Source organism: Trematomus bernacchii, unplaced genomic scaffold, assembly GCF_902827165.1.
Source record: "Trematomus bernacchii unplaced genomic scaffold, fTreBer1.1, whole genome shotgun sequence".
Lineage (NCBI taxonomy): Eukaryota > Metazoa > Chordata > Actinopteri > Perciformes > Nototheniidae > Trematomus > Trematomus bernacchii.
Window position 1 is genome coordinate 4,732,992 of NW_022987727.1, and position 17,530 is coordinate 4,750,521.

A 17,530-nucleotide genomic window follows, 5' to 3' on the forward strand; every position below is an offset into this window, starting at 1 on the left:
TCTCTCTCTCTCTCTCTCTCTCTCTCTCTCTCTCTCTCTCTCTCTCTCTCTCTCTCTCTCTGTACACGTGAGCCTGCTTGTGTTCATTTGATGTCAGACAGATCAGACCCAGAGCTCAACACACAGCTCCAGCCAACTGATAACTGCCACCAGCACCTTCACATCACTGTGCGTGTGCGTGCGTGCGTCTGGACAGCATACAGCAGTCGCTATATGTGCGTCCACACACTGACTGATGAAGGTTGTTTAAAAACTTCAGGGTGACACGTGACCACTTTCAGTAAGTGTTTGGAAAGTCAAGTTTAAAGTGGAGCGAAACCACTCTTAAGTGGAACTTAAAGTGGTTTCATGCAATTTGTATTTTTTGAGTATCAAACACCTATACACTGAGAAGGTGGCAGTAAAAGGCTTTCTGCTTTACAGAGAACGGCATCTGTGTGCTTTATTTAAAATGTTCTTCTCTTTTCTTAGGATTAATAAACCATTGCAAATGCACTGGATCATGTGAAAATAGGCCTTAACTTCTGAAAAGTCTGGAGATGCGTGGTTATTGTTGCAAGACAGGAGCTCTCATGTTTACGCACAAACTAACTAATCATAACTGAAATAGGACTGAAATAGATCATGTATTTTAAGACTTTAGTTCAGGTGTGTAGTAACATTTTCTGGCTTGTACTGTTGAACTTAGTATTTCTCAAATCTTGACAGAGTTTAAAATCAACATATAATAATTGGAAATGCCTTTATTTTTATAAAGTTGAACCACATGAGTCTCCTGACTCGTAGCTAAAATATCTCCACCCCGTAAATTTGAGAGGAAGGATATAACTTTACAGCCCAAATGAATTTGATCAGCTTCACCTTTCATCTTCAAAGCCAAAGGAAAAAGCTGTGTGCAGTGGCTCCGAGAGCGAGGGAGGCAACTCCCCCTCCCACCTTATGACTCAACATTATTAAGTTAAAGCCAGGAGGGATCCACAGAAAAGGAGGGAGAGGCGTGCAGCCAGAAAGGGAACCTGCACGAAACTCTGAAGATACACTGTGGTCCCCCCAAAACCTCATGACTAATATATGAGCTTTTGTCTTAGTTCCTTCATCTAGCAGCATCTCAAAGAAACACTCCCTTTGATGCTCAGCCTCTACTGTTTGTTTTGGATCCCCCTCTTTTATGTAATCCTGCTGACGCAACCATCTGCCTTTGGCCTGTGCACAGCTATAGACACAGACATTTTTATTTTATGAAAATACTGAAAAGAACAGGATTCTTCCTCTTGCTCTGTATAGTTTAACTAAGCTTCATGGCATACACTCATAAGCCAAAGCAAAGTAAGGAGACAGCTAGGCAATTGGTGATTACGGCACAACATTTACTATAATATACATTTTTTATACAACTTTATTTTGTCCACCACTCTGGGTTATAACTAAATAGCTGCAAACGAAGGACATTTCAATTATCCCATCGAGAGATCATATTATTATTTTTGTTTCAATGACACCTCTAGGGCTCCAAAAAGAAACATGTTAAACATTATACCTCCTAACAATCAGCCGGTGCTTCAAGGATGTTAGCTTGATGTTTTCGGAAACGTTGGACCTCCACTACATCTGAAGTTGTGTGAGTGTGAACTTGTTTGGCTGCACCGCGTGACTTTGACTTTGTAAAAGTTGACCCTAGCAGGTCAGTGGAGTTTAAGAGGTCAACAAGAACATATTTAGTCTCACTGTATTTTAGGAGAGTCAGCAACTAGAGGCAAGAATTCTTCACCTACTTTTCATGCATACCTCTGAAAGCATTTTAAACCCACAGTGTGACATTTTTATTTTGCCACCCAGGTTAAGGGCCTTGTTTTATTGACACAAAACCCTTTCAGTTATGAGAAGCACTTTTTAAATCCTCCAGCAGTTCCCCACTGCACCTGGTCGCTCCGAGGCTGGGCCATATGTTGTTTGTCTGTGGACCACCTGTGTTACATCTCATTTTGTGACTTAAATAAAACATCCCAATTCCATCCGATCAACCACTGGCCGCAGGAGATTTGTTACAACAAAGATTTTTGCAGCTCCTGCTGTGTTTCCCTCCTGAGTGTTATGCACGCTGCTCCCCTGAAGGCGTTCTGAATCTAGCCATCTGCTCGTGTTCTATATAGCTGAGATATCTTTGACAGACGCTCATTTCCACAATATAATCTCAGAAAATACCTGTCCACCTCCAGGATTCCCACCACGGTGCTTTCACAAAGTGAGATTTATATCCTGTAGAATAGATCAGACAGTGTGTGGGCAAAACGTATGGATATGTCATCTCTGTTTTTTGCATATGATACATGTGAAGAGGACATTATTGGAGGAAGACAAAGAGTATTCAGTCTCTTCGTAAAGACATATGACGTGTGTCAAACTTATGACTGCTATGACCTTAAAGGTCCCCTATTATACTCTTTTTCAACAAATTCAAAGGTCTGAGATATATACAAAACATTTCTCTGAAGTGTTTGGCTCATGCTAAAGCGCTGATTCTGTGTCTGTAGCTTTAAATGCAAATGAACTGCCACTCCCCACTCCCCTCTGTGAAGTGTTTGGTTTAAAAGTACATGCAATGGTGCTCTGGGAGGACAGGTGATAAGGTGGGCGGGGGTTACCTTTGTTGGTTATTTGCTAATGGTTGCACAACCCAAAAAAACGTTGTGACATCACAAAGTTGCCAAAATCCGATCAGCTCATTTTCAGACAGCTTTTTAATATAAATGGATCAGGACAAAAAGAGAGATCATCTTTTTTCCTGAAATACATATTTATGTATAAAAGACATGAAAACATGGATTTTGCATAATAGGTGATCTTTAAATAGTGAAATCTCTAACTTACAGTAAGATTTGAAGATATAGTGTAGTGCATTTTCACACAGAAAATGAATACCACATTTCTAATGTTAAGCTATCCATCTTAAAGCTTCTAAACTTGGATGGTATCATTTTATAGGTGCTGAAAATGCATATATATATATATATATATATATAGGTGTTCCTACTCTGTGTGTAAATATAAGCTAAACGTTTTATAGATGTAATGACTATTTATGAATATACACTCAAGTTTCCGCTCTAGCCTCAAAATAACAAGAGGCTGGCTGTCATAACAAACCTTCTGGCTGTGCCATCAGGCCTGAAGTATGCATCATGCTGACTGAAATAAGCATGAGTGACTGCTGTTGCTGCAGGAACCGCATATACTTAGACAGTGTTCAGAGAATATCCAACTACAACAACAACACAAGTGCTGAAGCCAACTGCAATGCTGTCTGACACATGAAAGCTAGGAATCAACCATACAAACTCAGTTTCTCTGTCTTATTTTCCATTTTGTATTCAGGATTGTGGGAAAGGAGGAACGAGATAAAGATTCTTCCCTGAGGAGGTGGGAGAGAGAAGTGAAAGATGCACAGCCAGCAGCAGCCATGGCAGTGATTCATGAAACAGCTCTAAAGTTCAAAGCAGTATTTATTACTCGCTTTCTTTTAGGCGGATGATGGAGTCTGTAAACCGCAAACATAAACCACTTTAAATATTTAAGAGGCAGATACATTTGAGTGTATTTGCATGAGTTTTCTTAATCTCTAACATGGTGGGATGATCTGTCGATTTAAGAGCCTCTCACACTATGAACCACATATCAGTCCATTATCAAGCAGCACAAAGCTTATTGTGACTCACTGGCGGCTGAGCTATTTGTGGTCTTTGACCCTGGATAAATAATTGGAGCAGTGAAGCTGGTGCAGCATCTCACTGAATGCTGGGAATGCGTAGAATGACTCAGCGTTCTCGGCCAGAGTTGGCAGAGTGAACATCCATCACGCCATTACTATGGTCTGATGGCAGCCTTTAGGAACGCGACGCCTGCTCCGGACTATTGTCTCGCCGTGCAGGCAGAGCAAACACTGCTGACTGCTGAGGAAATATCCCTGACCTTGTTCAGCCCCGGGGTCAAACCCATCTGATGTTGACCGGAGAGGAAGGGTTAGGGTTAAAGTTATTAATGGAATTAGCCAGAATTTAAACCTTGATTATGGATTTTACTCCAGCCTCTTTACCAGCGGCATGTTAGTACAACATGATGGTGTCTGCTGCATCACCACCAAACCTAGAAAAGGAAAGGTCCACCTTAAAAGCCACATCATAATGAGGTGTTTTAACTCATGGCACGAGCAAAAGTTAAATCCATTAACAAAGAGAGAGAGAAACCAGTCTCTCCACTGAGTGTAACTTTAACTGAAAATTATGAGGGGAAGGGGTCATGCTTTTGCAATTACCATCACAGCAACTGTCTGTCGCTATGGTGACTGCTTCCTCTCTATCCAGCTATGCAGAGGATGGTCAAAATCACAGGGACACAGTACAAATAAATGCAACCCAATCATGACAAAAACAAGTGTCTTAGTTCAAATGGACACACTCATGACTCTTATCGTCTCTTCACATGACATTGTACAACATTTAGATACGTATACAACAATCATTATTGAATTTATTTGAATTAAAGAAAAGGATAACAAAGACAACAATTAACTACTTATATAATTGAATTCATCATTTTTTGTCAATCATATTGTGATCACTACTTAAATATTTTACAAAAATGCCTTCACATTGTTATATCTGTCTCCACTCCGCTCTTTTTGATACCATCCCTTTCTGTTTGCTGTCTCCACAGGCTCCAGAGGTCAGGGTCACCTACAGCAGCACCAGTTTCTTGTTTAAAGAACCATCATCACGGAGGCTGAGACGGGAACACAGGGTCCTGCACATCAGCCTCAGCAGGACACCCATGTAAGAATTTGCAAATGCATATGTCAATACTAATCCCCAAAGGCTGTATTGGCATGCTTTTAGCATACACTGCCAAAGCATTTCAGCACATCAATATGGTGATGCACAGTAATGAACCGACTGGCCCTTACGCAACACATTAATTGATAACTGACACAGCAGCAGCTCTAACCAGCAGCACCTGTTATTATCCAATGATGTTGCAGATATGAGTGAATACGCTGGTTATCGTATGCATGAAAAATCAAACAATATTTGACGATCACCTTACACACACACACACACACACACACACACACACACACACACACACACACACACACACACACACACACACACACACACACACACACACACACACATATTCCTCTCACCGCAGAGAGGAGGTGGTTGTGAGGTGTCACCGCACGTGCTGTCCTCTGTCTGCAGGTGCTGTTGCCACGGCAACAATGGATGAAATTCTCGCAGTGAATCATGAGTTCACTGTAGGTTCACTTCCCGCCCTGAGATCAGGTCCTGACCTCGTCAGGGGGCCCTTGAGAATAGTTTGTAAGAGAAGACAATGAAATGAGATTCTGCCATGCAACATGCAGGTTTTTTATTTTTTACCAACTTTAACATCCACTGCTCTCTCCATGACTCCCGTATCCTCGGGCCCTACGATTAAAATTAGAGGGCAGCTGTCTCTGGATTATCTTATCCTGAGACAGATTCCTAGAATTCCTTGGACAGAATTATCCTGAGGGGGATGCGGAGAGGAGGAATGGAGGTGGTAGCCATGTTGGGGGGAGTGGGGGGAATATGTAAAGGCCTATTTTGAACTTACTGTCAGTTTCCTGGCAGCCATGATCGCTAGTTATTTTGTGTTCTGATGTGAATGTGAGGGCAGAGTACTCAACCTCCTTTCTCAAAGCTAGAATGTGGGTCAATTATTCAATGGTGTCTGCTTATGCATGTTTTCTGTGCGATGATTGAAACTCAATTTCGGATTTGGGGTTTACTTTACACATTTCTTTATTTCAAGATTTTAAAAAAGCAAGCCATAATCTAGTTTTGGATGCCTATGTTTGCATTAATATGTGTCTTTGTGCACTTGTCACTTGGAGTGAAGCTGTATTTGGATGTGTGTGTATTGGTTCTCCTAGGTTTACTAAACCCAATGAGAGCTGTGACAGCCTATTTACAGCAGCGTCCCACATGGCTGGGCTGCTGCTCTATGGAAACATGCCCACACCTCTTGTGGGTGTAAACCTGTCGGGGGGTTTTCACCATCTGACAACGCTGAATCACATCTCATCAAGACGGATGTTACATTATCTCCAGAGTAAAAATAATCAGTCTTCACCAAATAATATGATACATTTATAAATACAGAAGCGTGCTGTTAGGGGGAGACTCACATATTACATCTCCCGTTCCTCTCAATCTATGGTACAACTGAATAAATATGGAAGCAAGAAGTGTTTAATGAGGGTGTGTGAGGCTGTCGTTAGAGCACAGAGATGTGTTGGTTTATTGATGGCTCGGAGCTCCTCTGCTGGGCTCATTTATTGTGCTCTCCTCAGGGAAGATGTGTGTTCACTCACCTCCAACCTGGGTGACAGCCGGGTATGAATTACGGTCCTCATTCCCCCCCTGCTGACACTGCAGCTAGCGGGCAGCAGTTACGCACTTTAATATGGAGACAAGTCAGGGAGAAAGAGAGGAGGGAGGTATAGCAAGTGAAAGAGGAGAAGATGTGTGTGCATGGGGCTGCCGCGTGAGTGATTTTGTGTTGGAAGAAAAAGAGCCAGAAAGATAAAAGGACAGTGTGCGGCAGCAAGATAGAGAGGAAGAAGGAGAAAGATGAGAGGAAAGATGAGTCCTAGATAGAAAATCAATAATTAAAGGTCATCTGGAGAGACACACACACACACACACACACACACACACACACACACACACACACACACACACACACACACACACACACACACACACACACAGAGAGAGAGAAGGTCTTAACTATACCTTAATCCACCATTAGCATGCAGCAGCCACAGTCTCCTGCTTCCTCATAGCGTGAGGTCACAGTGGATGCCGGCGATGGTGCATCATGGGATTTATCGGTGCAAAACTCCTATCCTGCTATATGAGGGCACACATATTGTATATATTCTGAATTAGATCTGAGTCCACAACTGCCATGATGTACTGTAATCGCTGAATAATACATCCTGTGGTGAGCTCTGTTGACACGTGTATTATATTAAAAGCACATTCTGGTAGTAAGTGGGCTAGTAAATACTAATGGTTACTTAGACATAGTTTATCTATAAGGTAACACACAAACAAACAGCATGATTCAACAAGTTTCATCTATCTACACGTGTTGAATTTGACCACATATCCAGTGTATCTACTTTTCACTGATATGAATTTCTCACTTTCAGAACACATAAATGTACCTATTCTGTGGTGGAATATAATCAAGTACATTTTTTCAAGTATTGTACTTAAGTACAATTGTTTAGATACTAATAAGGAAGTACTCAGGGATACTTCTTCTTTTGGTCCTTGAGTATATTTTGATGCCAATACTTTTGCGCCTGGCAGCCCCCTACTTTATCCATCAATGTACCCATTGAGGTTTATTCGAAATCATAGTAACAAAGTAAGATAAGATAAGATTGCAGCAGCATGTAAAACTAGTATGGCACATAATTAGAAATAAAAAAAGAGTAGAAAATAAACAATTATACAATACAAACATCTCAAAATAGCAGATAAAACAGAACTAAAAGAGTGTATATAAAAGTTGACTGTGAAGAAGAAATATGTAAACTATCTGACAAATAAAACACTATTGAAGGGCTATAGGTAACAGCTAACACAATATAAATGTGGGATATTATTTACATTTAGTGTGGAAAAATGGCATATTAAATTTGATATAAATGTCAAATGCACAGTGAGAAGTATATGTTTTAGCAAACAATTATATATAGTGTAATATAGTGTATAGGCTAGATACTGTTCTCAGTTGTGGATTAATACACATTTGGTGCACTTAAAGGTGGGGTAGGTAAGTTTGAGAAACCGGCTCGAGATCGCTAGAATTTGAAAATACACAACCGGAGAAAATCTGCCACTTCCTTACAGAGCCCCTCCTCCAACACACACGAACGCGCACATGACCAATGAGGGCACGAGATAAGTTTGTGCACAGATGGAAGGCTGACAGGCAGGTAGGCCATCCAGTTATTTTAGCCGGGCCGGCTAAAATGATTGGTCGTGCTTTTTACAGTACTACAGCTTCCACAGATGACATTTTTTTATGGATTTTTTGTCAAAGCACTTAAGATATTCATTGCGATCGGGATGTTAAGAGCATTCCATGGAATATAACAAAAAGTGTATCTCGAGCCGGTTTATCAAACTTACCTACCCCACCTTTAAGTGTGTTCTTCTTAGGAGTTGTTGACAATGAGTAATAAACATAAAACAACAGCACATTTATTCTTTAATGTGGTGCTAAACCTTTAACCAAGTGATGTGGATTGTAACAGCTAAGATTGCAAACTGTGTTGAAAGCAAAAGATGGTTTCTTTGTAGTACTGCTCAGCAATATTAATAATATCAATGATTTATATTATTAAGAGGGTTAAAAGAGGAAATCCTATCTATTCCTCATTGTAATGTGTGCCTTACTGTTACTCTGTGTGTGGTTTGTTCTGCAGAGAGAGTGTGCATTATTTGATTATCAAATCAAATGTAATCAGTCAATCAATTCCTCCATGATGCTTTTAGTCACCCAGTGCAATCAGTAAGTGCATTAATGGCACTTTTTTTACTTGGACAATAGTCAAACTTTAGTAGGGAAAAGGGCAAGCTCCACAAAATCTATAATGAATGAACATGATTAACCTAATGGGTGCATTAGGAGCAGCTTCCCACCTTCCCGAGCATCACACAGCGCTGATGGGTTGAGTCGGAAGCTGAGCCAGAGACTTTCTTAGGATCATGTGTCAGGTTTTATCAAAAGTAATTTCCAGTTGCTATAGCTTTTGTCTTCAGGGGGGTCATGAACTGAATTTGACTAGGGGGGTTTTAATTGCCCCCTGTCTGCGGTGCTGACCCGTTTTGATGATAATCACTGATCTTGGTTAATGGCAGGCTAACAACATAATTATGAGCAGCGAGGGAGCAGGATACTGTAATGGGACGTGAGCCTCTGCAGAGACCCCGATGTGTGATTTCCTCCTTTAGTGTCTCAACACCAGATTTCAATGAACTGTCCCACTGGTTAGAGGTCAGTTTTCACTAACATCCGGCGTGATATCACAAAGTTTTAAGGAGAAAGAGAAAAATTGGCATCATTATACCCCACTGAACTCATCATAAACAGGGGATTCTTTTTGCATTTTAAGTCTTACATTTGGGGAAAGCTGTATTTAATGCTTACATTAATACATAAAAGAAGATTTGTGCAGTTTGATATAATATTTCACATGCTGGGCACCCTATTTTAACTGGTTACTTTATTAGATTTTGCTAAGATATCATTTGTTATCATATAATTTACCTTTTTTTCCGCCTGGGCTAGTTTCAGGTCAGCATGCTCTCAACTGTTCTGCACTCGGTCAGGGGCGATGGAGTACACACTGGCTCTGGGCCATTTTTAACCGCCTCCACTTTAATATCACCCACCCGCCATATGAGCCTCCTTCAAGGGTAATGAGGGAGTAGACTGCTCACTTACGCTGTCTGGACAGCAGGTTTTCCCATATACAAACATGGGGACAGATTTTAATCACAGACATGTCACAACTTGGGGGTTGTTAAATTGGGTGGGCTACTCGTGTTGGGTCTGCTTCTGTGTTCATATCTTTATCCGGTGTGTGGGTGTACACATGCAAGCTTTTTTGGTACATGTTAACTGTTTGTTCAACATTAATGGGAAATGGATTAGGAGATAGATTTGCAGAGATCTGACGTCTACAGCAGCGCTCTACTAGATGAACTAAAATACCCCTTCATCGACACAACCCATCATGTCCCTTATGTTCATTGCAATTTTACACTATTAAACTGCATGATAGTTTAACGCTATTAATTAATTAAGTCATTTTATAAAGGTCATTTCAGTAAAAATTGCACTTCTACTATTGCTTTGAGTTACAGGCATTTCAATTTCATCCACTACTTTTGCAATATATCTTGTAATTTTTAATAATTGTAGCAATTATCTACTGATTTTAGCTTTTCCAACTATTTTAAATAGATTTGTCTACTATGTTAAGTTAATCATCAGTTTTATTTTATTTTACTAACCATTTATCCAATACTTTAATCCAACTCTCGCGCTTGTATCAATTACTTTTATTTTAACCATTTAGGGTACTTTAAACTAACTATGAATTATTGTTCAATTACTTCTAGACACATTTTACATTTCATTAAAGCTGTTGACTATGCTGGCCTGCTGTTGCTATTTTTGACACAATATCTCAACATTTGAATGTGTTTGGGTTTTACAGCTCAATGTTGATATTTATTTATTAAATCATACTTTCTATTCCGTCAAAGTTGTTGCGCTCTTCTATCTTAGTACCTCTATGACATCTGTAGTATCCCCCTGTCGTACAAGTACCCGTGGTCTACAGTACTTCATATACTTTATATACTTTTCTTGCTGCTACTAAATTAACATCTGAACGCAACAAATTCCAACATGTCTACATTCATCAGCTGCTATCGTCAGGGCTATAATTTTCTGTGTTCAAAATCAGGGTCTCTGGGGAGCCGAAGGACCCTGCCTATCACAGATGAATGATTGGACTCGCTGTGACAGCCATGACAGTAACCCCCCACAAACTCTCCATGGCAATAAAGCCAAGGAGGGGAGAGTTTGACCCACAGCATGAACCCTGCCCATGGCATGTCAGAGGTGACCTTCTGTGGGGGTCGGGGGTCATTGTCTTAAAATTAGAACATCAAAATCATGGCACCCACACTCCTCTGAGCAACCTGATGCCCATCTGGAGGAATCCGCCACACAGGGGATGGCAAGTAAAGATGTTTTCATTAATGAAACCTGATTTGATATTCTGTTTCGGATGTACCTGGTGAATGCAATCAAACATGTTTGACATCTGCTATCAGTGATACAACTAAAATATGGCTCTCATAAATTTGAATGTGGCTGAAGGTGCTGGTTGAAAGCTTAATCTTCGGGGTCCTTGAGCCCTATGGAGATGACTGAAGTATTCTTATCAAGCCTCCATCTGTCAGATTCCCACTCACTCCTACCATGTGTTTGAGTATGCTGACCTTATATCAGTAACAATGGGGCCTGAGAGGCTGACACTGCTGGCTATTCACAATCAAGAGGGCTTTAGACTCTAGGCTCTGGCTATTTTCACATTTGTTATTACAAATCTTGTTGGAGATGTTTATTCATCAATAAAGGGCTTGATCAGGAAGTGCATAGGTATGTAATATGTATCCAGTTGTCACAGACTACATCAGAAAGCATTTCTCCCAACAGCTTCTTTGTTCATTAACCAAAATAGACAAGCACTATTCTGCACAGCATCAATGTTGAAATGAAAGAACAAACAGGGATAAAATAGATTTTTGTCTCATGAGGTGCAAAAACTTGCCTGTAGTGTTGACAGGAACTGCAATGTGGCTTCTGATGAGTGAGCATGGGATTAGTTTAAAAAGAAGACAACTGCGTTTTCGGGACAGTGAGAGTGTGTGCACATGGAGAAAGAGCCAGTGGTTAATAAATGACCAAGAGTGACAGCCCAGGCTGTGAGATAAATGAGAGCAACTGAAGTGGAAGGAAATCAATCACAGAGAGTAAGTTTGAAATGTTCCCCATGGAGAGAGTATGAATTAGACAGCAGAGGCAGCTTAAAGGTGCAGGGCTTCAATCCCCTGTGTGATTTGTTGCCAGACTCCTGCACATAGACCCACGGACGAGAAAATTCCTGTGAAAAAAGTTGATAACATCCAGAACTTCTACAGTGAGATTTAATTTCCCCCAGCCAAGGATTTAAATGTCTTTATTCATGAGCAAAGTCAGGCAGACATCCGTACAGCAGAAGAAAAAAAGATTGAGGTCTAGCTTTATATGAAATTAATCTTTCAACAAAAAATAAAAATTGAGGCTTATCATTTTCTGAGGTGACACACATTCAGGTGATTATCAGATACAGAAAGTGAATAAAAAATGAAGGCAAATTGTCTGCAGAGCTATAATCCTCTTAAACACCTTTTTATATAATAAAAAAGCTTCTTTTGTGAAAAAGACACCAATAAACAAATAATTGGGTCTGCAAAAATCAACATATATCCACATGAAACAAAAAAAGAATAATGAAATGTGTTGGCCTCTCCAAACAATTACCTCCTAAACAATTATCTCTAGTGAAAATCTGTGCTTGTTATAAGAAAAGTATAGGACACAATAGTGGGTACTGCATTAGCTGGGAAGGAAGAGGGAAACTGCAGTATTTAAAGGCACAAGCTGCAGTCTAGACACGAGACAGGAAGGAGAATATTGAGAAGCTGAATGGTCACGACCACTTTGATTCTCATGATAGGAAAGTCTTTTTCATGCTCCGTCTGCTGCAAACCACCCACTGTGATTGCAGTGCTGTCTCCAACAGCGTGGTTCCTACGGGCAGTGACTGAATAAATTCAACCCCCGGTGCATCCACTGACAGGGTGTGCAACTGAGGCAGAGGGATGGAAACTGACGCGGAAGGATTTAGAATAATGTGAGCAGCCGTGAGGCATTCATGACCTTTGACCACCCTAACAATGTGCTGAACCCAATCCCCAAAATCTTGTCTGGGGGCTCAAGAAGTGAGCGCAGTCTCTGAGACTACTGGCAAGTCTGGTTCTTTATTATGCAGAGCAAGGAAAACACTGCTGTTAATATGGATAACTTTTATATATCATGACTATAATTATCTTGTAAAGGGTATTTGTCACAATTTTTGATTAACAACAATTATTGAAACAGATAATGTGTTGCAGCCCAGTATGGGATGAAGTACACATATTTATATCAGGCTCATTTTACCAGATAATCATTAAGACGTGAATTTAGAATAATACAACATACAGACACGTGTGCTACCTTAAGCCTCCTCTGCAGTATGTTAGTGAGATCTTGATCAGTTTGATGTTGATGACTATGAACCATAAGACTACAACATAAGAGTAACAGTGGCTTAAGATCTTACTTTAAAAATGTATCTTTAATAAATCTTTAAAACAAGCTCTAAAACCACTGGAATCATTATATAAACACTCAAAACACTAGACAAAAAGCCATTCCGGTATCATCATTGCCACATTGTTAAAAAGTATAATCTGTTCAGCTGGGAAAATCTATACAAAAATGTCTGCTTAGTTTATAAGATCACTTGTGGGTTGGCTCCTCCTCCTCTGGCTGGCTTCATCAGCCTAAAGTCCACCTCAACCAGGGCTACTAGAAGTGCAGCTATAGGGGAGACTGCACCATCCCATTTAGGAAAAGTGCATTTAGCCAGGCTGTCTTTTCATTTAACGCATCCCATCAGTGGAATTAAATACCGCAACCAATAAGAGAGTCCTCATCTTACTACACATTCAATCACAGTGCTAAAAAGTGGCTCATTAATAATCAACAGTGTCAGCACTGATGTGTGTGTGTGTGTGTGTGTGTGTGTGTGTGTGTGTGTGTGTGTGTGTGTGTGTGTGTGTGCGTATTGTGAATGTTTTCTTTATTATCATGACTTGCTCCTTACCTGTATTCAGTGATGTCGTCTATTGTAAATATGTACATTTTTTGGTATAACAATGTAGTGGTATTTTAATTCTTGCTTTTAGGATGCCTATCACCATCTGGCAAAGGGACTATCGGTGAAAACTAGCCTTTTGGCTAATTCGAGTACTTTTACATGTTTTTAATATGTTGATTCATGTACACTGTCCCTCGTTTTAAATAAATCAATTCAATTCAATTCAACAGTGGGAGATTTATTTGCTTATGAATGTATTGCTTAAAGGTTCATTTGACCCACTTACCAAAATAGTCATACTTTCTTACTTACCGCTGGGCACACATAATTTCACAGATTTCAATGTTGACGTTCATTGCTATGGGCAGCATAAACAAAAATCTGATTTTATCTTAACCCCCAGAGAGATATCTCAAACCTGCAGAAAAAGAAGTGAAAATAACTTTGTGAATACATTTCTGGGGCCAAGTAACAAAAAGTATCTCTTTGAAATTTAGGGTGAACTGACATTTTAATATGTTGCATTCTGTGTGCAGTAAGAAAGTGTTGAGAATTACTGCTTAATAGTCGAATAGTGAGACAACAATTGTTTACTACTATAGCTGCATACCAATTAAATCAACCTGACATGCACAAGTTATAAAGAACAAAGTAGTCCTGTGTCCGCAAACCCTCTCCAGTCAAGGAGATCCCTGAAGAGCAGCCCACAGTCACAGTCGGGTGAGATGGTCTGCAGGAAGTGACACTTACTGATCATTCATCGATGTCTATCACCTATCCACCAATAGCCCTCTTATTGCCTGCTATTGTCCCCCAGAGGAATAATAATGGCCACTGTGTCTCTTCCCATGAGAGCTGGACATCTGTGAGGGAGGGGGCAATGCTTCCACTTTTTCTTGGTCAGTGTTGCCAAACTGAAAACAAACACGCATTGTACTTCAGCTTTGCTGCTGCCCTGATGTCCATAGACTGTCCGTGTTTATAGCGCAGCACTTAATTGTGGCCTCACACTGTTTCCATTCTCTGGTATTTCTCCAGGATAATTGCAACTATTGAGTCTTCACTGAGGTCTGATTGTTTGCTTTTGTTATTGCAACATTAGTATATGTTTGGGCGGTGTGTTTTTTGGCAGTCTTTCAAACGTCCTTTTTGTCATTCGCACTTTTTTATTTGTGTAAAAGTGGTTGGGGAGAGGAAAACACTAAGAACACAAAGCAAAGCTTGTCTAAGGACTCTTCTGTTCTTTATTATCATACGCACAATTACAGAGAAAAAGGTGTTGCAATGAAAATCTTAAATCTCAATCTCTCACAATACACAATAAATAGGTGTAGAAAATCATGTTAATAAAAGATAAGAATCTTTAAAAGAATCTGTTAAAGAAGATTTAATATACATTTGTGGCAGGGAGTATTGCGAATGAATGAAATGTAGGCTAAACAGATGTAAACCTTTTCGTGACCTTTTCTAAACAAACTTTTTGATTTGTACGAAAACAAATAAAATGTTACACATGTCTGGATTTGCATGAGGAGCAGCCATATCAAGTATTGTGCAAAAAACTGATGTAAATGTAGTAAGTCACTGATTGCATCGTGTCCTCGTCTCCTCAGGGGTGCTATCCATATCTCAGGGTGTTGATTAGATAACAGCCCCCACATTACAGTTCTTGCTTTCTCACATTGCATGTGTTGTGTGGTTGTACTGCATGCATAGTTTTTAAGTCATATACATGATCAGTATGATGCTTATTTTTTAATAAATTGTAATCATAATGTCTCTTTCTCTGGGGCTGATTTGTATTAAAATGGCACTGATGCGACATTGATGCATGGATGTACTTCATATGTTCAATTCTGATTTTGCCCCTCTGGACCAAAGGATTACACTGTTTTATGGCTTCAGAACCACATAAGCATTTTCACGCATTTTAGTTTGTCACATTATGGTAGTGTCATGTTGTGGAAATATCCATTATACCATGCCTGGATTATCTAACCAGGGCCTCGAGGCAGCATGCTGTCTGGGTCCCTGCTCTGTCAGCAATACCCTCCACCCTGAGCATCTGCCCAGCCTTTGAGATAACTGAGGGGACTGATACCTTATATCTGGTGGTCTATAACTATTTATGACCACAGGTAGAAATAATCTACAATAAAATGTGTTTGTATTTAAACAAACAGAAACCTTACAGCATCCTTATTGGCATTAAAGCTTAATCGGAAAGTGTTTGATTCGGTCATGCACTTCACATTGTGATGATCACTGGGTGCCTGTTTCCTCATAGACCCCTTTGTAGCTCCAGAAGGCATTTGGCCCCCGCCTTCGGTCTTAGTTTAGCCGGCTGTGCTAAACTAGCTGCATGCGCTCCCACAATAACATTATTGACGTCACAAGCCATCGTTGGACACATGCTGCCTTCAAGTTCTCATTTTAAGCTTCGATTTCTGAGAACTTATGTTGTAGAGCTTACTTGAAATGGCTGTTGCTGTTTGACCGGATGAAATGGCTGGCTGAATTATACAATCTTAAAAAAAGAATAATGTTATAGTATTGATATCAAATGAAAGACATTTCACTTAAATAAGAATTTAGTTACACAGAGAGTAACTTATACAAGCTACCCAGCAGTATGCAAAGTATAAATAGTATAAACTATACAATTAGCTGCACCATTACAAGCTTTGATAAATGAATCAATAATTCAAATCAAAACATATAATATATATTATATTGAAAATGGCCAGTCTACATAATAAGTAGGTCTACTTTTAGTATTTAAAGTATATTTTGATGGTAATACTTTTTTGTAAAACATTTTGATTGCAGGACCTTTACTTGTAACAAAGTATTCTTACACTCTGGTACTCCTACTTTTACTTAAGTACAAGATCTGATTCTGAGTACTTCCTCCACCTCTCTCCAACAAGCAGACAGAATGAATCAGTGCGATTGGGACGTGTCTTCCAAATGCCCAACAGTCCCTGAACCCAGCGAGCTGCAAAACTGCGAGAGAAGCGGTGATTGAAGAGCAGAGCGGCGGCGGCGACGACGGCCATCTTAGAGCTACCGTGGTAACCTCATCTTCTGGATTTTATTTTTATTGTGGGAGAAACATTCCGCCTGGCTGACGTGGGAAGAAGAAGGTTTTTTTTTTTAATTCGCCGTGGTTGAACTCGAAGTCGGGATGCGGGTCCGAGGGAATACACCATTTGCATCCGCTGTCGGACTGGTCCTCGGACTATTATGTGCGGTGGAGGCAGCTAAAGGTAAGCTGGGGTTTATCTCCCGTTGGGTTGTGTCTGCCTGTCCATGACACACTGGGTTCTCTTTGGAAACGGTCATAATGTAACGTTTCCTCCGGTTGTTACCAGGCGATAAGGGTTTAAAACGAACGTTAGGCGGTGCGTTGCTTAGGGATGTTCAGGAACCTGCTCAGGGATGGTCATCTCTGGAGCCGCAGCACCCCGGCGGAGCAAGTGCATCCCGCGATACTGCATCATTTTTAACCTTTTACTAATCCTCATTTACACATTGCACTATCACAGTTACTGTTATTATATATGTGTAAGATTTACTAATAAAGCGTGGAAACCCGAAATAGTCTACTTTAAAGATAAGGCCACAAAACGACCCCCTTCTGTCATTGCATTTAGTCTATTTTTGGCCCATTGGGTTGTCTCACTCGTTTCTTAATAATCTGACATGAGATACAAATTCACCCTCTGCAGAGTTCGTAAAATCATTTTTTTATAACTTGCTTGTGTCTGGTACTTCCTGTACTCATCTCGTTTTTTTATATATTTATTTGAGTACACCTGTTTTTAAGGCGAGTGATGATATGTTCACTTAACCAGTTTTTATTCAAGATTTCGTGTTATTAAAGCACAATTAATTATTCTTTACTAAGCCTAACGCTAGGTT

The 17,530-nt window shown here is 40.1% G+C and overlaps 1 protein-coding gene across 4 annotated transcripts in view; it reads left to right on the plus strand.

Moving 5' to 3' along the window:
• The first annotated feature begins 16,595 nt into the window (after positions 1 to 16,595).
• Positions 16,596 to 17,530, plus strand: part of clstn1 (calsyntenin 1) — a 36,785-nt gene continuing 35,850 nt past the window's right edge. For all 4 annotated transcript variants that reach the window (XM_034144969.1, XM_034144971.1, XM_034144970.1 and 1 more), the window contains exon 1: positions 16,596 to 16,875. In XM_034144969.1, coding sequence (XP_034000860.1) covers positions 16,794 to 16,875 — 82 coding nt within the window. In that variant the 5' untranslated portion in view covers positions 16,596 to 16,793. The remainder of the gene's footprint in view (positions 16,876 to 17,530) is intronic.